Below are 23246 nucleotides of genomic sequence, written 5' to 3'. Positions count from 1 at the left end.
TTTTCACTCACAAGATGTTATTTGGCTCGGGTCTATTATAGAAAACACTTACCCAAGGTGCTGCACACTGGTATTGCACCCCTAATTTGGTTGCAAGCCTAGCTTCTTAGCCACACTGCTATGCTCATGTCTGTTTTTAGATGCCATACATTTGGGAGAAAAGATGGCTAAGACTGGATTATCTTTGGCTATAGGTGTGCTCAGTTTAGGTTGAGCTTGGACTAAACAAGAAGATTAATATTATTAAAGGTATTTCAACTGTTTGATTTATTTTGAAATGTCATAAAAACAAATTATTCCATCCCTCCGTTATTTTCTTCACCTTGAAGCCACCCTTGTTACACTTTCCAACTGAATTCCCAAGCGTAACCAATTGAGACTATGTCTATTATCCAACAGTCTCATTCCTGGTCTTCTGCTAGATTTCCTGCTGGTAAAGCTCAGCTTGAAGAATCAATCTTGTGATTCTTTCCTCTCCATGATACCAAAGCTGTGACCTCCCAGTACAAAAAAGGAGCAGCTCCTGCTGGGGAGATCCCCTGATCTCTGACCCACATCCTGTCAAGTAACATTACTCCAAAGATCCTTTGGAGGTACTTGCATTAGCAATCATACTTGTAACAGGATGAAGGTCTCAGGAACACTTGAGGGGTGTCAGTCTTATCCTTTTGCATTCAATTGTGTCGAAGGGAAAACCAAAACTTAAACTATCTTCAACAGCAATAAATAATACTTTATTTTGTCTGGATTCAAAAATAAAATCTATACACATATATTTTCTTCAGGGCGAAACTGGTAGCCAAGTCCATAAAACCATTCACAATAGTTAACTTGTGTGAGCCAAAATGCTGTCTCCATTCCCGCATAGAAGGGGGCTTCTCTACGTGTTGGGTTTTCCTTGAGAGAAGGTTGAGTCGTGTCCACTCGATAGGGCTGCAGCTTCAAAAAGGCCGATCTAGCGGGAAAACTTTCTATTGGCAGTTCTCTGCACATGCGCATGAGGGAACTTCCGGCGGCCTACTGGAAGTAATCCAACTCTGCGCATGCACGCTAAAAACTTCCAAAATAGCGTCACTACATACTCGTTTGTCCATTTATTTTCAGTTGTTCATTATGACATTGTTAGAAAACCTTAACCCAATCTTTTTACTTGCAGATACCTACCCAGCTGGCTATTTTGATAAATTAACTACAATAACCGTGGGTGCAGCTCAAAAGATCTCTGCTAGTGAATACAAAGAACCGTTTTATGGTATCATTGGAGGTGAGTACCTTTTCTTTCTTTTTTACTTCAAGCGGTTAACAGCAGCGGACTTGCAGTCGGAGGATCGCGGTTTCGATTCCCAGACCAGGCGTTGTGTGTGTTTATTGAGTGAAAACACCTAAAGCTCCATGAGACTCCAACAGGGAGTGGTGGCGACCCCCGTTGTACTCTTTCGCTCCAACTTTCTCTCACTCTTTCTTCCTGTTTCTTGTCCCCGACTTCCTACACAACCGCTGAGCCTGGATGCGCATTCGTCCATCCATCGATGCTCTCGGTGTCGGGGGTTGACCTGCTTTCTCTTCTGCGGGTCTTACGAATAGCAAAGGACCACATTTCGAACTTCTCCAGAGGCGCGATCTTGCGAGCTCTGCGACGAAGACCCCTTCGCTTAACAAACAAACAAACAAACAAGCAGCAGCAGCAGCAGCGATTGCGCTCGATTACTCCAGCTTATGAGTCGCAAATGTTTTTCTATTTGTATCTGATGCCGTTTTATATGGTTTTGTCAAAGGGAGAGAAGAAAGAACAGTTAGGCTGCCAAGGGAGGTAATGCAACAGACGGGTGGGAATAAAAAGCAGCAGAAAGAAACAAATTCCACAACTTGAAACTGGAGGAAGTGAACAGATCAAGATATCAAGTTTTCTTCTGACCTGAGACCAAATCTGCAACACAGCGGATATCTCTAGCTATCTCTCCAGCTACCTATCTGAAGCTTTATATAGCTATGGTGCGGCCTCACCTGGAATTTGCATCACCTGTCTGGAACTCCTCTCTTGCCCAGGATATTAATCGTCTGGAAGCCGTTCAGCGACATGCAATCAAGAGAATACCATCCATCAGGCATTTGCCATATTCTGAACACCTTACTTCCCTGAGCATGGATACATTGAAACTCCGATGTCTGGCAGCTGATTTCGCAGACACCCATAAAATTATTAATCATCTTACAAACAATAACTCTGAGCACCTTTTCAAACTCCACCTGTCTAACACCCATGGACATGTTTACAAAGTCAGAAAACAGCTCAGCTCCCATGACTTTCGGAAACATTTTTTCACGCTAAGAGTTGCTAAAGCATGGAACAAACTGCCGGCATCAGTTGTTAGTTGTCGGAGCACTGCATCCTTCAAAATTTCCATGCTTCCTGAGATTCGCCAACACTACACCTGATTTTCTCCCTCCATACACACGCAAGCATGTACCAGACTCATACACTGTTCACTTTCCAGACATTTGTACATTACTGTATATGCTTTTTGACAAGTTGTGGTGCACCTGAGCACTGTATACAATAATTTCATTATTATTATTACTAAAGGCATCCGAGGTACCTTTAGTGGTGATGTTAAATTGAGCAGTAGATTAAGCCTGGCACCCATAAACTAGTTTATTCCCTCTATCAGGTTTCAGTACAGTTTCTGTACACTCAGTTACAGTCACAAGACTTGCATCAGCTCATGTTTGCAATAGAAGACTTTTGCCCAAGGGGTACAACCTTCCACCTGGGATAGCCATGTAAGATTTCTACAGCAAGACACCAGTTCCTGTCCGTTTATCATACTTAAACCTCTCCATCCCTTGGCACAGTTAAATTTTTGGTTAACGGATTAATAGTTAACAAAGTTAACTTTTCGCTTAACGGTGTTCCCCTTTGGTACTCAAAGAAAATGCTATAAAACTCAAACTAATAGAGCGCTTCATAAAATGTGTGCTGTACCTGTTGGTACCATATTTACAAATTTTTCCATTTCTTTCATTATTACTCCAAATGCCCCCATAACAAGTATTGCTGGGCTTTTCATCTTCCACATTTGGCAGTCCCCATACTCTGATTTTTTTGTCCTGTTGCATTCTATTGAGTTCTAATCATATTCTCTTTTTTTTAAATTTAATATCTTTTATTATTTTATTCTTTTGGCCAGGTTACAATTTCAATAATCTATTCCTGTTTGAGAAACTGAATAAAAAGAGTTTATCAGGTGATGTCGTCATTGCAGATATACCATATTCTCTTTCAGGGTAAGTTAAAAGGTTTATTGCAGATATACTGGATTTGGTGCTTAACCCGTTGGTGGAAGATTTTAATTCAAAATTCATGAAAACAAGACATTTGTACTACAAAGCCAGGGGTAGTTTCAGCCGGTTTGGTATCAAAAGGGTTAAGGCCCACCTTATTCTCTCTCCAACTTTAACCCTTTCGTTACTGTATTTATTTTGAGATGCTCTGTGTTTCTTTCAGTTTATTTTAAATATAACAAAGAGTTTAGTAAAATAACTTAGTTATCATTAAGCTAGTGTTAGGAACATAAATTATGACTAAGGTTTGGTGGAAGATTTTAAATTCAAAACTTATGAAAACAAGACATTTGTACTCAGAGCCACAGCCAGTTTCAGCTGGGCTAGTAACGAAAGGAATCTAATGCTCTTAGCTTAGTTTTTCCTTGGGGCTGGCCAGATTGGAGCAATCTTGAGTATAACCAGTCAAAATTGCAAAGATAATCTGGAACTCGACTGAGAAAAGAAAACTCTGAATGACTCATCCTTATTTTCTTTGTATTGTCTATCTGGATGTTTTGCGTTCTTGTCCCATTTTTTTTATTTTATATATATATATGTGTGTGTGTGTATGTATGTTTGTGTGTGTATATTTGTGTCTGCCATCACTTGATAACCGATGCTGGTGTGTTTATGTCCCTGTAACTTAACAGTTTAGTAAAAGAGATGAATTGAATAAGTACTAGGCTTACAAAGAATAAGACCTGGGGTCGATTTCTTCAACTAACACCCTTTAAGGCAGTGCTCCAGCATGGCCACTGTCAAATGACTGAAACAAATAAAAGAGTATTATGAGACAATTAATACCAAAAACTGTACCGAATGATTCCGTTTCATGTCCCATGATTTTAGAAAATATTAATCTTAGAGAGCGGAACAAATTCTACAACTTCAAATACTAAAGTGTAACTCACAAAAAAAAAAGGATATATATATGGCGGTGCCCCAACGAATGGCAGTGCCCCAGCATGGCCACAGCTCGTGAGCTGAAACTAGATGACAATGAAAAATGAAAAATATACAGACATAGAGCATCTTATACATAAATGACAATTTCTGTCTGTTACCATCGTGCTGCCTACACCAGTAAACCAATCTTGATGAAACTTTGCATACATGTTAAACTAACATCCATTTGAGTGATAGGCTAATTGCATTTCAATAAAAATCTATACAAGAGCCTCCTAGGTGGTGGTGGGTGCTGTAGCACATGTTTATAAATCAGCTACAATAAGCTATGACATGTGATAATGCCAGCTACAATATGTGGACTATTTGTCAATGTCTTTGTAAATCTACCTATTTATCTAATTTATTTTACTCAGGTATTACCAGGTAATTCAGCTAGTGTTATATATATATTTTCTACTCTAGGCACAAGGCCCAAAATTTTGCGGGAAGGAGCCAGTCAATTAGATTGACCCAATATGCAACTAGTACTTAATTTATCGACCCTGAAAGGATGAAAGGCAAAGTTGACCTCAGCAGAATTTGAACTCAGAATGTAATGGCAGACGAAATACTGCTAAGCATTTCTGCCAGCGTGCTAACGTTTCTGCCAGCTCACCACTTTAAGAGTTATATATGTGTTGATTTTTCTCAGTTCAAACTTCACCAAGGTCACTCTTGCTTTTCATCCGCCAAAAATTGATGAAGCATGTACCAGTTAACTACTGGAGTTAATTTAATAAACTGTTTTTTAACTCCTAAAATGTGGACCTATGCCTCTATCAGAACTTTTTTTTAAATCTATTTTAGCATTATTTCTAAAACTTTCCTTGTATTTTCTTTTATATTTCAGGAGAACAAACGTGGTTATTCCTCCGCATGTAACAACTACTCCTCCTCCTATATCAGGTGGTGGAGGAGGAGGAGGAGGAGGAGATGGTGGTGGTGGTGGTGGTGGTGGTGGTGGAGATGGAGGTGGTGTGATTGTACCACCGGTCTCTGTCCCTCCACCAGGGATTAACGGAATTCTCATAGCTGACGCTGGAAATGGTGGTGTTGGTGTAGCTGTTGATGTGCCTCACTACGCCGCCATTGTTGCTCAACCTGTCAAAGCGGCACCTTCTGCTTTCAGTGGTGCTGGCACTGGGGCCAGCATTGCCGAGGGAATTGGTTCAGCCGACCGAGCTGGAGCAGCTGCTGGAACATTCTTAGGTTTGCTTGTCCTTGGAGCCGGTTTCGCTTTTGGTCTTATAAAATTAAGCCAGGGCGGATTTGCTATGGGTTCATCGACAACAGATGGAGGTGGAATTTCCATATCCCCACCAACGTCTGGGCCAGTCATACAACAGTCGTCTGGTAACGTGGGTGCAGCAGCATCAAGTAAGGGCCTGATTAATGGATCGGCTGGCGGCGGCGGCGGTGGCGGTGGATCAAGCGTGTCCGGTTTCACTTACATCGGTAGTGGCGGTGGATCCAGTACTCAGATCAATAATGCAGCCGCAGGTTCCAGTGACTCGGCAACCCTGCGCGTCACTGGCACGTTTTCAAACAAAGGAACCGTGATCGGGACCCCTCAACAAGGCCGCGCTGCTACATCGTTTTCGTCGGCTCACTACTCTGCTAAACAGAGTTCCGTCAATTTGAATACAGACAGCAGTACCAACTTAGCAGCTGGAGCAGGAGGTGGAAGTTCTTCAAATTTCGCTTATGTAAACAACGCTGCTGGCTATGGCGGCGGTGACCAAAATGTCGCAAACTACAACTATGAATCTAACACTCACACAAGCAACATGGCACACTCAACAAGCGGCAGTTTTTCACAGCAGCAATACAACAATGCCATGTATTCAACATTAGGAGCGTCGAGTGGTGGCGGAAGTTCACGAGGTTTAGGAACAATGCAAGACAATATCTTCTCTCAGAACACTCTCGATGCCTCCGGCTATGCCTCTGGAAGCAACACTCTGTCATCTTCTTACCAATACCAAATGAAGTCATATTCCGCATCGAATTTCGAATCTCATGCCTCTGGTTACAATACAGGCGGTGGAAGCATGGCATCAATTGGTGGACCCGTGGTTATTGCAGATGGAGTCAGGGTTGATTGCTGTTTAATGACTTCTGATGGCAAAACTGTTGTCACTGGTTCCACAACAGGTGCTCCTCAAATTTGGAATATGCAGGTAAAAAACAAACCCTTTCTTACAGTTCTATATTTAAGAGATGAGGAATTATGTACATTATTTACATTCGACAGATATGGCGTAGTGGTTAAGAGCGCGGGCTACTAACCCCAAGATTCCGAGTTTGATTCCAAGCAGTGACCTTAACAATAATAATAATAATAATAATAATAATAATAATAATGAGTGAGAGAGCAGTGCTTGCCATCAAAGTGACACTGGGGGGGGGGCTTTATATATTTTACCCCAATGTCACTTTGATGGCAAGCACTGCTCTCTCACTCAATAACAATAATAATGATAATAATAATAATAATAATAATAACATTGAAGAATACCTTAGGAATGAGAACCCAGGTTTGAAATTTCCCCAAGACACCTGATGAAGGCTGGAGGGTATATCAGCCGAAAAATGTTAACAACAAACAAGATGAGGACAAATATCCATCAAATGTAAATAGTGTAAATAATGTAAATAAACCCTTTCTTAACCCTTTTGCTACCAAATCCCTCTCTCAACCGTAATGCTTCGTTATGCACTCTGTTTGGAATTAATCATGTATTATCTTGTAGCTTCAAGATCGTGAAGATGTTCTTTTCTATTATTTGTTTCAGTCATTTGACTGCGGCCATGCTGGAGCACTGCCTTTAGTCAAACAAATCAACCCCAGGGCTTATTCTTTGTAATCCTAGCACTTATTTCAACAGTCTCTTTTGCCAAACCGCTAAGCTACAGGGACATAAACACACCAACATCGGTTGTCGAGCAATGCTGAGAGCACAAACACAGACACACACACACACATATATATACAAAGGGCTTCTTTCAATTTCCATCTACCAAATCCACTCACAAGGCTTTGGTCAGCCCAAGACCATAGTAGAAGACACTTGCCCAAGGTACCACACAATAGGACTGAACTCAGGACCACGTGGTTGAGAAGCAAGCATTTTACCACACAGCCACTCCTGAGAGTTTATTTTTAGAATGACATTGTAGGGTAAGTGTGACAGGTAGGATCTGGTGAGTTTGAACATAAAACAGGGTGAATATTAAAGCCCGATATGGCTGGGTTGAATGCTAAAGGGTTAAGATAGGCACAAGCGTGGTTGTGTGGTAAGAAGTTTGCTTTCCAACCACATGGTTCTGGGTTCAGTCCCACTGTGTGGCACCTTAGACAAGTGTCTTCTACTATAGCCGAAGGCAAAACATAGCCTTGCGAGTGGATTTAGTTGACACAAACTGAAGGAAGCTCATCGTATATATGTGTGTGTGTATATATCTATTATATAAAATCCATTCTGTCTGTCTGTGTGTGTGTCTTCTCAGATCTCAGGCATCCTCCATCCGATTGCGCTCAAATTTGATATGTAGATACCAATGGTATCAGGGCATGTATAAGTCTTGAAAAAATTACAAAAATCGATTCCAGGTGAGAATGCAATTGATAAAGCCGTGGGAACGTGCATTTGTATGCACAAGTACATCAGCTGCAAGCAAAATGCACGGTGTCTCAAATTTAGGTTAAATCAGTGTTTCTCAAAGGAGAGGCCTATGGGACGGTCAGACAAGTTGTTTTGAGAAAATTTTGTTTAAATGTTTGACAACTCAGCACCATCCATTGGATGGGGGGGGGGCTTTTGCTCGTATATATATATATAATAACCTTTGAATATATATATATATATATATATATACATAATAACCTTTGAAGGTTATTTTTTCCATGCTGACCACTTGATAAAATCGTTCTTTTATTTTTAAATTAACGATCTTATCCTTATTTATATAAATTTATATATCTCTTATTATAAAAGGCAGATTTTATCTGCCTCCCTTTGTATCTTATAGAAATCTACAATATAGGATTTCTTCAATTACAATTTACCTAGCATTTTTAAGAGTAGAATGCATCGGGTCGTGACAGGTCTACTTTTTAAAATTTCAACCCCAATTAAGCAAAATTTAGAGAAAACTCACATTGTGGTGTATGAGTCAAATGTTTCTCTTAGTGTGGGATACAGCACACGCAAACGCACACACACAGTGTGCAACGAATAAAGTGAAACTAATTCACTTTCTGTAGTGAGTGACTATTTCACTCTACATTCCCACTTCCACTTTACACACATAGACACGCAAATATATAAATAAAATTGTAAGCTAACGTGTGTGTGTGAGTGTGTGTGCGTGTGTGTGTGTGTGAGGATGCGTGTGTGTGTGTGAGTGAGTGTGTGACAGGAAAGTTTTTTACGACGAATATAAGACCTATATCCAAGTAGCAGAAAGATCGCCCTAAAGTGTATATAGATATTTAAATGTATTTATATATTCATCTATACACAGATGTATTCTTTTACTTGTCTCAGTCATATGACTGCGGCCATGCTGGAGCACCGCCTTTAGTCGAGCAAATCGACCCCGGGACTTATTCTTTGTAAGCCCAGTACTTATTCTATTGGTTTTTTTTGCCGAACCGCTAAGTGATGGGAATGTAAACACACCAGCATCGGTTGTCAAGCAATGCTGGGACTTATTCTTTGTAAGCCCAGTACTTATTCTATCGGGTTTTTTTGCCGAACCGCTAAGTGACGGGAACGTAAACACACCAGCATCGGTTGTCAAGCAATGCTAGGGGGACAAACACAAACACACAAACATATACACACACACTTATATATATATATATACATATATACGACAGGCTTCTTTCAGTTTCCGTCTACCAAATCCACTCACAAGGCATTGGTCGGCCCGGGGCTATAGCAGAAGACACTTGCCCAAGATGCCACGCAGTGGGACTGAACCCGGAACCATGTGGTTGGTTAGCAAGCTACTTACCACACAGCCACTCCTGCACCTATGTATAATGTGTGTGTATATATTTCCATAGCGGTAACCTTTCACTCCATACAAAGTTTTTTAGGACGAATATAAGATCTAAAGTATATACAAGTAGCAGAAAGATCGCCCAAAAGTGTATATAGATATTTAAATGTATTTATATATTCATCTATACACAGATGTATGTATAATGTGTGTGTATATATTTCCATAGAGGTAACCTTTCACTCCATACAAAGTTTTTTAGGACGAATATAAGATCTAAAGTTATCTCTAAGAAAAAGAAAGATCGCCCAAAAGTGTATATAGATATTTAAATGTATTTATATATTCATCTATACACACATGTATGTATAATGTGTGTGTATATATTTCCATAGAGGTAACCTTTCACTCCATACAAAGTTTTTTAGGACGAATATAAGATCTAAAGTTATCTCTAAGAAAAAGAAAGATCGCCCAAAAGTGTATATAGATATTTAAATGTATTTATATATTCATCTATACACACATGTATGTATAATGGGCGTGTATATATTTTCATAGAGGTAACCATTCAATCCATACAATGTTTTTTAGGACGAAAATCTTTATATATAAAAGAAAGGTTGTGTGTCTGTCTACTCCGATTTAGATTCCTAACTACTCCCACATTTCGCGATGCAGTTTAACCAAAACCGGGTATCTTATAGTCGTGATTCATATCGAGCCCTTCTGGGTATTAGCGCGCGTCTACGATGAGTCTATGATTTTACAAATAATTTACCATCATTTTTTTCCATTTTAATGCATATTTTTTTTAATAAAGGGAAGTAACTCTCAAACTTCACACCAATATGCGTGCTCATATGCGACGTAATATCACATCAGCAGCATTTCCTCACACCCTCCTTGCACTTGGCGAAGGCAAAATACCAGGGGATGAAAATGGTAATATTGCCATCGATTCCATTTGTACCATTGTTAAGACGCCTTCTGATCTCAGAGATGCAGTGTTCCCAGATCTACAAGCTAATTATCAGAATATGGATTGGATTGGCAAAAAGGCTATACTGGCCCCGAGGAATAAAACTGTTCACCATATTAATGATGAAATGCTAAAACTCATTCCTGGGGAAGTCTATGTATATCAGTCTATCGATACAACTCCTGACCCAGAGGACGTCATCAACTATCCAATAGAGGTACTCAATTCCTTTGAGCACCCGGACTACCACCACACTTTCTCAAACTTTAAGTTGGTGCCCCTATAATGCTCATCAGAATTTGGTTCCCCCAAAACAATGCAATGGCACACGTTTTATCGTTAAGTCCTTATCTCCCACCGTAAACTTATATCAATATTTGCCTGAATTATCATCATAATTCAGTGCAATCATTAACAGTACTTTCAAGCAATTCAGCCCCGAGCAACGCCGGGCAATTCTGCTAGTATATATACACACACACACACACACACACGTGTGTGTCTGTTTGTCCTCCACTTCCACTTGACAGTCAGTGTTGGTGTTGGTTTGTTTATGTCCCCCATAACTTAGTGGTTTGGCAAAAAAAACAATAGGACTAGAACCAAGCCTAAAAAAAATTAGTAATGGGGTCAATTCATTCAACTAAAAACTCTTCTAGGTGGTGCCCCAGCATGGCCATAGTCTGATGACTGAAACAAATAAAAGACCTTTCAAATTGGCAGAGACCTGTCACAACCGTCATGGCTAAGTGAGATATAAAATGATAGGTGCAATGGTTAAGTATAAGAGAAAGGTGGCTGCAACACCTACAACTTCTAGAGTCCACACTCAGAGTAGCAAAAGATGAAAGAGCATTTAACCTTATTATAGGATAAAGAAAGGTGATGAGCTGGCAGAATCATTAGCATGCCGGGCGAAATGTTACTCCCCTCCACTTGGTGTCCCATCCTGGAAGGAATGTATATGCCAGAGAAACCCAGTAACCAGCCCTGTACTCCATACACGATAATATGGTCTAACCGTAACATCTGTGTATCATACTTAATGTATATACACAGTTGATAGGCCAGTTACTGCCGTAATTGTCCAGAGATAACATCTCTAATTGATGTGCTGTGTCAAGAATGCAAGGGATATCAAAGGGAGATAAAAACTTGTCCCAGCAGCAGCCAGCCACAACACCAAATGCATTTTGGCTTTTTTGGGCCTTTTCAGTGGCATGTATTCACAGGCAGCCACCTGCTTGTATGAGATTCTGTCTGGTAAGGGAAACAATGAATAAAACATTTACTGATGTTGCAAATAGCTGCCCAACTGAATAAAAATCTGGTATATGCAATTGTATACTTGGTGGATGGGGGCCAGTATACCAAAGAACAAATGTAACATTTCCTCTGCATAAAGCTGATAGAATAAGTGTACCAGATACACTCAGATGAAGTTGATATTATTGAACAATAGTCTATATTAAAAATATGAAGAATCTTAAATTTTTTTTAAATATTACTACTGGTACCAGATCTCAAAGCATTAAGCTATGTAATTAAGTTTTCACCATATACTGACTATAGAAAATAATCTAATGTTGAAACAGAAAAATGGGCATTAATATATGTGGGAATCAAACTGATCCAAAGTAAAAAGGAAACAACTCTGATAAGTACAGTTCTATATTTAAGAGATGAGGAATTATGTACATTATTTACATTTGACAGATATTTGTACTTAACCACTACGCCATATGTCCGTGGGCATATAGCGTAGTGGTTAAGAGCATGGGTTACTAACCCCAAGATTCCGAGTTCGATTCCAGGCAGTGACCTGAATAACAATAATAATAATAATAATGATTGTTTATTCACCATACGGTTTTACACAGAGCGGACACATTGGGGACACAAAATATCAAAAAAATAATTGTATGATAAGATGAGAAAAAGGGTAGAAAATGAGAGGTGAAAGTGATGTTAACTGCCTCATCAGTCAACATCACTTACTTGTCCTTTTTTTCCTATATCACTGTGAAAATCACAAAGTCCCTAAATTTTATTTCATATCTTTTTTCAAGTTCATCCTTCTTTTCCTGTGCTAATGTTCCTCTTATCAACAGATATACATCTCCAAGTTCCTTAACATTGAAAAATACCTTAGGAATGAGAACCCAGGTTCGAAATTTTCCCAAGACACCTGATGAAGGCTGGAGGGTTTATCAGCCGAAACATGTTAACAACAAACAAGATGAGGACAGATATCCGTCGAATGTAAATAATGTAAATGATGAACTCTGATAAGTCTTTGATTGTTTTTTTTTACTTCCTTTCAGACTGGTGAACTTATTCGAGCAATGGAAGGCAACATTGTTGGTGCCTCAAACCTTCATCTTGCTTGCAATGGCCAACTTCTTGTTGGTTCAGCACATACAGATAACTTGGATGTCAATGAACTTTCCACAAAGAAAGGAGTGACAAATAGGAACCTACAGGTCAGGGCATTTTTTACTTGTTTTTTTTTTGTTTTTCTTCATTGTTATTTTTTTTTTTATTCCATTTCCAGTAATTCTTTATCAGTTGTCATTGGAGCATCAGATCAAATACTTTGAGCAACCATGTTGGTTTATTGCACTCAAATGTGACTAAGCTCAATTTTGGCCTACATCTTTTCTGATTGGACTAATCAAGTCTCTTCCTGTGTTATGTTCATTCCTTCTTTCCTCTCTCATTCTTGCTCTCTCTCTCTCTCTCTCTCTCTCTTCTTCACTCTCTCCCTCCCTCTCTCTCCCCATTCTCATTCACTTTCCTTTTCAGCGATGTTGGGCCGAGAAGTATGGAGGCTGAACTTTGTTGCTGAAGCCTGGGCTGGAACCTAACCATTATATATATTCACTCTCTCTCTCTCTTTCTCTCTCTCTCTTTTTCTCTCTCTCTCTTTCTCTTTCTCTCTCTCCCTCTCTCTCTCTCTCTTTAAATCAGCCATGTTCACACTCAAAGAGGGTACCATTCCTCTGTCAGCTATAAAAATTCCCAAGACACACAGTATATCATGTCAGTGCCCCTACAATACCATCAGGACTTAAGCCCTCTACAAATCCATTGTAACAATTGTCATAACCTTAATAGAACTTGGTAGACTTGACCAAACATTTAAGTGACCGATTGAGCCACCAAAGAAAGGAAAGGAAATATTTCACTTCTTACAATTAAGGGAGATAACTTGGAACATGTTTCAGTTTTATTATGATTTCATCAGTGAGGGCAGCAATCTGGGAGAGTCATTAGCAAACAGGACAAAATGCTTAATGGCATTTCTTACAGTTTTTCATTCTGGGGTCAACTTTGTCTTTCGTCCTCTCAGGGTTCAGAAAATAAGTACCAGTTGAGCACTGGTGTCAATGTAGTTGTCTTACCCCTTCCCTTCAAAATTACTGACATTATGCCAAAAATTAGAAAGAATTATGATTTCGCCAGTGAAACATGGAATTTACCATATTTCCATTAAAATGCTTGGGTGTAATCAGTAAAAAGAAATGATTTCTAACATAAGAGTTAGAATACAAAATTGATGTTTACTCTTTTACTTGTTTCAGTCATTTGACTGCGGCCATGCTGAAGCACCGCCTTTAGTCAAGCAAATCAACCCCAGGATTTATTCTTTGTAAGCCTAATACTTATTCTATCAGTGTCTTTTGCCGAACAACTAGGTTACGGGAACGTAAAGACACCAGCATCGGTTGTCAAGCGCTGTTGGGGGGGACAAACACTGACACACATACATATATATACATATACATATATACGACGGGCTTCTTTCAGTTTCCATCTACCAAATCCACTCACAAGACTTTGGTCGACCCGAGGCTATAGTAGAAGACACTTGCCCAAGGTGCCACTCAGTAGGACTGAACCCAGAACCTTGCGGTTGGTAAACAAGCTACTTACCAGACAGCCACTCCTACGCCTGATGTTTATTTATATTTATTTTGTTATATTTTATATTCATCCTCTTTTATTTTTTATTTATTTATTTACTTGTTTTTATTCAATCATCCAGATTTGGGATTTCAAGACAGGAAGCCCATTGGTTATGGCTGATCAGGAATATTGTTCTGCTCTGCAAGTTTTGTCTGACGGTGATAAAGTTGCCCTTGGAAGAACCGACAAATATGCAAACAGCACCAGCATCATTGTATGGGATCTGTTGGGTAACCAACCCATCAAGGAGATGCGCTATGAGGCAAGTGTGGGCAACAACGACTACATCAGCTTCTTGTGCTTATCGCAGAACAACAGATATGCTGTCGCCGGTTTCAACAACACATTTGACAACAGCGCCGAATTTGTTGTCTTTGACATGACATTAACCAGCTACAACGTCGTGGAACCAAGCATCTTGAAAATGGATGCTAATCCAGAATGCACAGCAGTTTTACCCCAAGACGAAGCTGTTACTGGCTTAAGGAATGGAGACCTTGTCATTTGGAACCTGCGTAATGGTCAGCCAAGTCGCCAGCTGCTTTCTTCCTCTGGTTTGCATGCGCATACATCAGAGGTCTCTGCAATAGCTCTGTCTGAAGATTCTAGTGTTTTGGTGTCTGCTTCAGCTGATGGAACTGTCAAAGTTTGGGACATGAAGAATGAAGTTTTGGGCAGCTCTTTGGTTGGTCATACACGAGAGGTAGGTCCCAGTTTTAAATATTTTTCAACATATTTTATATCTATATCTATATCTATATATATATAACGCCAACTGTAGAGTTTCTACAGTTGGCGTTAGGAAGGGCATCCAGCTTTAAAAACTCTGCCAGATCAAGATGGATCCTGGTGCAACCATCTGGCTCGCCAACCCTCAGTCAAAATCGTCCAACCCATGCTAGCATGGAAAGTAGACGTTAAACGATGATGATGATGATATATATAAAATTTCTCATCTATATATTATATATATATAATTTGTCTTTTTGTTCTACATATTATATATATATATATATATATATATAAAAGAATAAGCTGGGCAAAGTTCAGAGAGTTTTTACTTTTGTTGACAACAAAGTGCCTGTCCCTCAGAGTGAAAAGCAGATTGTATGATGCCTGTGTGTGAACAACCATGCTACACAACATTGAAACATGAGCTGTGGCTGCAGAGGGCATGCGTAGGCTTGTAAGAAATGAAGCTAGTATGCCCCACTGGATGTGTAATGTCAGTCTGCATGTATGATAGAGTGTAAGCATCTTGAGGGAAAAACTGGGCATAAGAGGCATCTTATGTGATGCCATGTGCAAGAGAGCCGTATTTCGTCTGCCGTTATGTTCTGAGTTCAAATTCCGCCGAGGTTGACTTTGCCTTTCATCATTTCAGGGTCAATAAATTAAGTACCAGTTTCACACTGGGGTCGATGTAATCGACTTAATCTGTTTGTCTGTCCTTGTTTGTCTCTTCTGTGTTTTGCCCCTTGTGGGTAGTAAAGAAATATATATATGTGTGTATATTTTTTTTCTTCTTCTAACCAGTAATTTAATAACATTTTTTTTTTTCTTTTTCTTTCCCTCTTGTGTCTTTCCAGGTGTCTTGTGTTGCTATCTCATCTGATAACGAGATGATTGCATCTGGTTCCCAAGATGGTACAATACGTCTCTGGCGCACACAGACAGGATCGCAGATCTGTGCTTTCAATACAAACATGGATGTGTTCTTTGTAACAATGAGTAAAGACAACAGCACTATTGTGGCGTTAGGTGATAAGTTCGGGGCTAGAAAACTAATTATGTTACAAGTGGTACGTTCCAAAGTACGCAAACATGTGCTGGCCTAAATTTCAGGTCAATTACTGCTTTCTATAAATAAACAAAAATTGGGAAGGGGTGACAGCAATAAGTTTTATTTATTTATTATTATTATCATTATTTTTATTATTTCTTCTTTATATTGTTTGTTTTTTTTCTTTCTTTTTAATATCAAACCAGAGGTTCACAATAGTATGTGTGTATGTATAGATATATATATATATATCACCGTGACCGCCCAGGCTATCAGATGTTGGTACACATCACTGGTCACAATGCGCTTCGCATTGTTTTAGCCTTCAAATGACGCCACCCCGCTGGCTAAGTGAGCAGGCCAACAGAAGAAAGAGTAAGAGAAAGTTGTGGCGAAAAATTACAGCAGGGATCGCCACCACCCCCTGCCGGAGCCTCGTGGAGATTTAGGTGTTTGCACTCAATAAACACTCACAACGCCCGGTCTGGGAATTGAAACCACGATCCTACAACCACAAGTCCGCTGCCCTAACCACTGGGCCATTGCGCTTCCACAGATACATATATATATATATGTATATATATATATATATATATGCGTATACACACACACAAATAAAATATAATATAATATAAAATAATTGATCTCTATAAAACCCTGCTGCTCTTGGTTTTGCTACCACTGCAACTGCTGTTGTCACTAGCACTGCCTTTTACCGATAGGTGTGTGTGTGTGTATGTGCGTGAGTGTGTGTGTGCATGTCCTCATGCATTTATATATACGTGAGTTGGTGTGAAATGAAGCTTTGGAATATTCTTCATCTTCCTTGATAATTTGATTGTCAATAAAACTGCTTGCTTTCTATACAATACATACATAAATATTCATATATATATATTTATATATACACATACATACATACATGTGTGTGTGTGTCTATGTTTACTGTTCCCTTGGTGGTGGTATCAACAAGAAAAATCCTACATCCAGCAAAAGATAAAAATGGTTTAATAAAATTAAATTTATACATGAACTACTGTAAGTTTCATGTTCGAATAATACTGTAATTGGACAGGCTTGTATAGCATGCTGTGTAGTATCCTGTGGATTTTGAATGATTGCAGGATAGTATACAGTATGCTATAGAAGTCCATCCAATTACTAAATTTTCATAGCATGAAACTTATAGTAGCTCACATGTAAATCTTGTGTTTATACTTTCTAAAGTAGTCACAACCCAGGTGTGTTTCACAATGCTGTGCCAGTAATCTCTGACTGCTGCACCTTAGCTATAATAGATCCATAATTTCATGTTGTGTGTCTTTCCCAATAGTAACAATGTAGTTGAGTAGTGTTTGTCCTATTTTAGAGTACAGAAATCATCAAAATGTTATATATGGTATGGCCCATCAGTAGTGGCCAGCAAAAATGGATAGAATGTGTCTATGAATCTCTTCATTGATCTTGTGCTCGTGCTATGAAATGTTTCATGCCCTTAAGAGAAACCTGGTCCACAACAATCAAGGAGATTTTGAAATTCCTTCTTCATTGTCCAGGTTTGGGCTCCATAAAGATGGTTGCTCTCTATATATGCCCAGAAGACTAGCCTTGTTATCTTTGAAATACTCGGTTGCTAGATGTTGGGCAGCTTCTTACAAGCACTGGACCCGAATTACTATGCTACTGGACACATTCACACACATATGTTTGTGTATACATAAATGTATGAATATATATACAGTATGTGTATGTTTGCATGTATAACGGTCATTTTCAGAGCGTTTTTCCGATGGCCGGATAACTGAAGAGATGGCGGCGTGGATTTCCAATCTGACATCCGAAACTCGGAGTTTTATCATGGCAAGTGAATAATTGTCACATATTACATTTACAGATAAATTCCTCTATTCACATAATATCGAAGTCTCTTTCATTCTTTTGTTGTCTTACCATTTCTATCAATATATATATATATATATATATATAAGGTTAGTTGCAATCAGCCTCCTGGTTGACTGTGTGCATCAGAAGACAGACAATGAGACTTGACACAATACGATTCTAATATGAAAGTGGTTTGAGTACTTTTAGGTTTTTGTACAATAGAATAAACAAAAGCAATACTTTATATATATATATATATATGTATGTATGTATGCATATATATGTATGTATGCATATATATATATATATATATATATATATATATATATGTATGTATGCATATATATGTATGTATATGTATGTATATATATATATATATGTATGTATGTATATATATATATGTGTGTGTGTGTGTATATGAATGTATGTAACTATGCATCTGTGAGTATATATATGACACTGTAGAATCCTAGTGGTGTGTGTTTGTGTTTATAATTAATATGTATGATATATATATATATATATGTATGTATGTGTTGTTGTATCTCAGGAGGGTCTTTATGCGATTCTACAAAATACGATTCTACAAAACCCCAATACACTCAATTATTTTGTTTTTTTAAAGATTATGTTGGTATGTGACCTTCTGGGCAGTAATAAATTTGTGTGTCTTTTACTTATTCCTGCAAGAAAAGGAAAAAAAAAAAAAACTGATCTAACAACAAATAACTGCATGACATTGAGAGGAATGGATTGCACAGGGAATTTTGTTGGTGATATTTTATGGATGTGGTGCTCATTCCGTAATTCTTTAGATCATTATGTTTCTGTAGAGTATCAAAAGACATATATATATATATATAATATATATATATATATATGTATGTATGTATTCAACAAATTGAATTTCTTAAAGTTAAAGTGAAGACAATAAAAGCTGAAAATTTATGTGATATTTCTCAAGAAAGATAACTCTTCGTGAACTGTTAGAACTATAATGTATCTTGGTATATTAAGATTACTTCCACCAGTTTTTGTCATCCAGCATAATCTTGACACAGCTTATAATGAAAGTTTCAAACGAAGGTCACTCCAACCTCGTGGCTGCGAGCCTAACAAATCTCCACAAATTAATTCCATAATGTTTTATATATAACTAATTTCAGGTCTGACTATCCTAGCATTCTTTGAGCAGTTTTTTTCTCTCTTCTTATTTCTTCTTTTGTATTTCTTAACATAAAAGGTAACTTAACAACAGTATGCAGAATAGTTGACACAAGGGCGCCAGCGCTAGAACCGTTCTGAGTGTCTTATTTTCCCAGTTCTATGTTTGTATAAGTATCATTTTTGTACATACATTTTTGTAAATTAATTTCTTTGTATATGTATATATATAAATAAAATCATACATATACAACATAATTTTATGTATTATACATAAGTTTATACACATTATATATACATATATATCATTGAGCAGTATATTACTGATTATGGTATATAACAGGTTAGAACGTTGCCATCAGTTTCACACAGACTATTGCACTTAGCAATACTTGTGTCACTTCTACTCTTCAGAGATGCTGTTAGAAGCACATTGTCTCCTTCATGCTGAAGTATGCTTCTTTTTTTCTGGCTTATGGACAACTAACCAATTATATATAGGCATGTGTGTGTGTGTATATATATATAAAACTAGAGTATATGTGTGAAAAGGAGCAAGGTTATATTTAATCTTAATCCCTCAAAACCTAAAGATGATACTCATCTTTCTTTTTATCAATTTCTTTATTTAATATTTTAGTATAAGTTAAAGAATGTAGTTGGGTAAAATTTAGCATGAAAGCCAGCTCCTGGAGAGCTGAATTCTAACCTAAAACCTGGTTTTGATATTCAACTTTTATTTCATTTTTGTTCTTTCAATGCTTCTCTGAAAGACATAAACATCACGCAATCTCATCTCTCTTCCCCTGTGAATATGAGGCTTTAATGCCTGTGTAAGAAGAAATTCAATAAATAACCAATCATAGTTGCTGAATCTTCTTTCCTCTGAATCCCATTCTAGCATTATTTAAAACTGGGGAACAGCCCCCCGCCCCAGGGACTGTTGTTGTTATTGTTATCACAGTGTAATTTATAAACCTCTGCCTTTTGCATAATGATACAATTTGATACTTGAATGAAATATTAGTAAAAATACGAAAAAAATTGAAAATCTTTATAAATGCATGTTGTTTCTTTAATAAAATATTTATAAAATATTTTTAGAAATTCTTTTAATTTTCTTTTTTATAATCTTTCATTTATTCCGTTATATGCTTTTCTTCTTTCTTTACGCCTTTAACCATCCAACATGGAGTATAGGCCACTTATAGTTGAATTCCATGTCACATAATTTCTGTACTTATAATCTGCCATGAAAGTCCCTCTTTCTCTAGTTCTTTTTGTGTTGATCCCCGCCACGAGTTCTTAGGCCTACCTGTCTTTCTATATCCATCTGGTTTCCACTTTAAAGCACTTTTCGCTACATTTGGTGTGTCTTTTCTAATTGTGCTACTAATCCACTTCCAGTTTTTCTTAAATATTTGCTCCCTAATCGAAACTTGATTTGTTCTTTGCCATAGCTCCATATTGCTTATGTGTTTGGGCCATCTAATTTTAAGTATACAACGGCAGTTTGACTTAAAGGGTAGAGCACTTCAACACCGGATATATGCTTTTAGACATTAAAATTTTTCCTCTTCAGAGCTAGCTTTGTCCCTTAACATTTGACCTTAAAAAAAAATAAAAAAAATTTTTTAAAAAACCAGATGAAACCCATGGTTTTTTTTTTTCTTCTCACATTTTGGATGGTACTAGTACCACATATGCAAACATACAAGATTGAGAACTAAAAAAAAAAAAAAAAAAAAAAAAAAAAGAAAAGAAAACTTGCTGATGAAATTACTTGCCAACACCCCCCTATTTCTTGTCCCCCATCCCCTCCTGGGTTACTGCTGTCTTCTCCCTCAGCTGCTACTTCAGTGGCTTTTCTTCAGAACCAGCTGATCTTATGTCACTTCTACTCCATTCATTTGTTCCACCCACCCTCCACCTTGTTTCCACCCCTACACTAGTGGTTCTCAACATTCGTCATCATCGTCGTCATCGTTTAACATCCGCTTTCCATGCTGGCATAGGTTAGACGGTTTGACTGGGGACTGGCAAGCCAGAAGACTGCACCAGGCTCCAATCTGATCTGGCAAAGTTTCTACAGCTGGATGCCTTTCCTAATGCCAACCACTCCGAGAGTGTAGTGGGTGCTTTTGCGTGCCACCAGTACAAGGGCCAGTCAAGCGGTACTGGCATCAGCCACGCTCAAATGGTGCTTTTTACGTGCCACTTGTACAGGTGCCAGTCCGGTGGCACTGGCATCAACCACGCTCGAATGTTGCTCCAGCCTTCAAGAATTTTAGTCAAGTGAATCAACCCCAATATGTTTTTTTTAAAGTCCAGTACTTATTCTCTCAGCCTCTTTTGGGGACAGGATTTAGATTAACTACCTGTATCAACTTGCAAATAAAGCAGGTAGTAATTTTATTCTTAATGCAAGTTTTGAAGAGTGCAGTTCGATTTTAAGTTGTTTTTTTTTCAAAGCAATAACGGAAGTGACAAAGGAGCATATTCGGCATAGTCAGCGGTAGAAGAAAAACAACCATCTTTGGTTTCAAGATGAAAGGTGTTCTTCCATCAGGATAATGCTTGGCCACATACAGCAAGGATGACATTCCAAAGGCTGGAGCAGTTTGAATGGGAAACGATGCCCTCTTCACTATATTCATTTATTCTGCAGTCTTCAAAATCATTTGGATGGAAAAAAGAGGAATTCTGTAGACGAGATCAGAACAGTACTGGAGGAGTATTTTTTGTCAAAGACAAGTGAATTTTGGAGGAAGGGCCTTGCAAGTCTACCAGATATGGAAGAGCATTGAAGAAGATGAAGAGTATATTTTAGATTAAAAAAGAATTTTGTTTATCTTAATTTTGAAAAATAAAAAGTATAAAAAAACCGCATTATTTATAAATAAACATCATTATCGTTTAACGTCCGCTTTCCATGCTAGCATGGGTTGGACGATTTGAGAGAGGACTGGCGAACCAGATGGCTGCACCAGGCTCCAATCTGATCTAGCAGAGTTTCTACAGCTGGATGCCCTTCCTAACGCCAACCACTCATCTATCAAATCCACTCACAAGGCTGTGGTCAGCCAGACACTAGTAGAGGACTCTGGTCCAAGGTGCCACGTAGCAGGATTGAACCTGGAAACGTTGGTGGGATACAAACTTCTTATCACACAGCCATGCCTGATCGTTCAGGAAATAAGTTTTTGGAGCATTAAAGTATGTAATATACACCCAATTTTAGGGTGATTTTTTTTTTTGAGGCATCTTGTGAAGAGAAAAATGTCTTATGCCATCAAACACTATATACATTCGTAGCTTTTATATTCACATGGGAGAGAAAAGAAAACCTTGTCTGTATATATAAGGAGTATATAGATATCAGGTATGTATACTTAGCCAGGAAACATTTGAAACTACATTTGTCATACATAAAAATGATGAGGGAATATTGACATTGTTTAAACTACAAGAAATAACAGATGAGTGACCCTGAAATTTTACCAGACTTCAAGAAGAAACTTTTAACCCTTTTGTTACTATATTCCTATTCAAATACACCATATTCGTTTCTAATTAGTTTTGAAAATAATGAACAATTTAATAAGATAACTCATAATTATCCTATTGTCTGGTAGATAAACTAATTTTGATGAAAGGTGTTAATTTAGTTCACCTTTAACCTCTATGACCTGGGCCCCTTAAATTTCCACCAGGGCTCCAGAGCAAAAAAAATAAATAGTTGCCAAGACAGCTCAAGAGTAAGGCCAAATAATGGACAGAATCACAAATTCAGGAGGATATTAACAGGCCTGTCTCTCAACCACCATATTTGTTCACCCCAGTTGCTACCAGTTTAATTGTTCAAATAAATTTCATTATTTAAATAAGTGTAAATTCTTCATCCAAAGAATATCATCAATAATTTCCTCATCTGTAAAGAGTCTAGGCCTTGCTCATCATCATCGTTTTCCGTGCTAGCACGGGTTGGACGGTTCGACCATGGTCTGGGAAGCCAGGAGGCTGCACCAGGCTCCAATCTGATCTGGCAGTGTTTCTACAGCTGGATGCCCTTCCTAAAGCCAACCACTTTGAAAGTGTAGTGGGTGCTTTTTACGTGCCACCGGTACAGAAGCCAGTCAAGGCAGTGCTAGGTTCATCATACACTCATTTCATCACAAAATC

General features: G+C 38.2%; 1 protein-coding gene across 3 annotated transcripts in view; it reads left to right on the top strand.

The window, feature by feature from the left end:
• LOC115215064 overlaps window positions 1–16130 on the top strand; it is a 143816-nt gene extending 127686 nt beyond the window's left edge. For all 3 annotated transcript variants that reach the window (XM_036505475.1, XM_029784211.2, XM_029784210.2), the window contains exons 21-26: window positions 1157–1264; window positions 3189–3285; window positions 5123–6452; window positions 12589–12747; window positions 14313–14936; window positions 15823–16130. In XM_036505475.1, coding sequence (XP_036361368.1) covers window positions 1157–1264; window positions 3189–3285; window positions 5123–6452; window positions 12589–12747; window positions 14313–14936; window positions 15823–16071 — 2567 coding nt within the window. In that variant the 3' untranslated portion in view covers window positions 16072–16130. The remainder of the gene's footprint in view (window positions 1–1156; window positions 1265–3188; window positions 3286–5122; window positions 6453–12588; window positions 12748–14312; window positions 14937–15822) is intronic.
• The last annotated feature ends 7116 nt before the right edge of the window (window positions 16131–23246 follow it).

Source organism: Octopus sinensis, linkage group LG8 (genome assembly GCF_006345805.1).
Source record: "Octopus sinensis linkage group LG8, ASM634580v1, whole genome shotgun sequence".
Taxonomy (NCBI): Eukaryota; Metazoa; Mollusca; class Cephalopoda; order Octopoda; family Octopodidae; genus Octopus; species Octopus sinensis.
The sequence above is the reverse complement of the archived record's forward strand: the minus strand, read 5'-3'. Positions and strand labels throughout refer to the sequence as shown.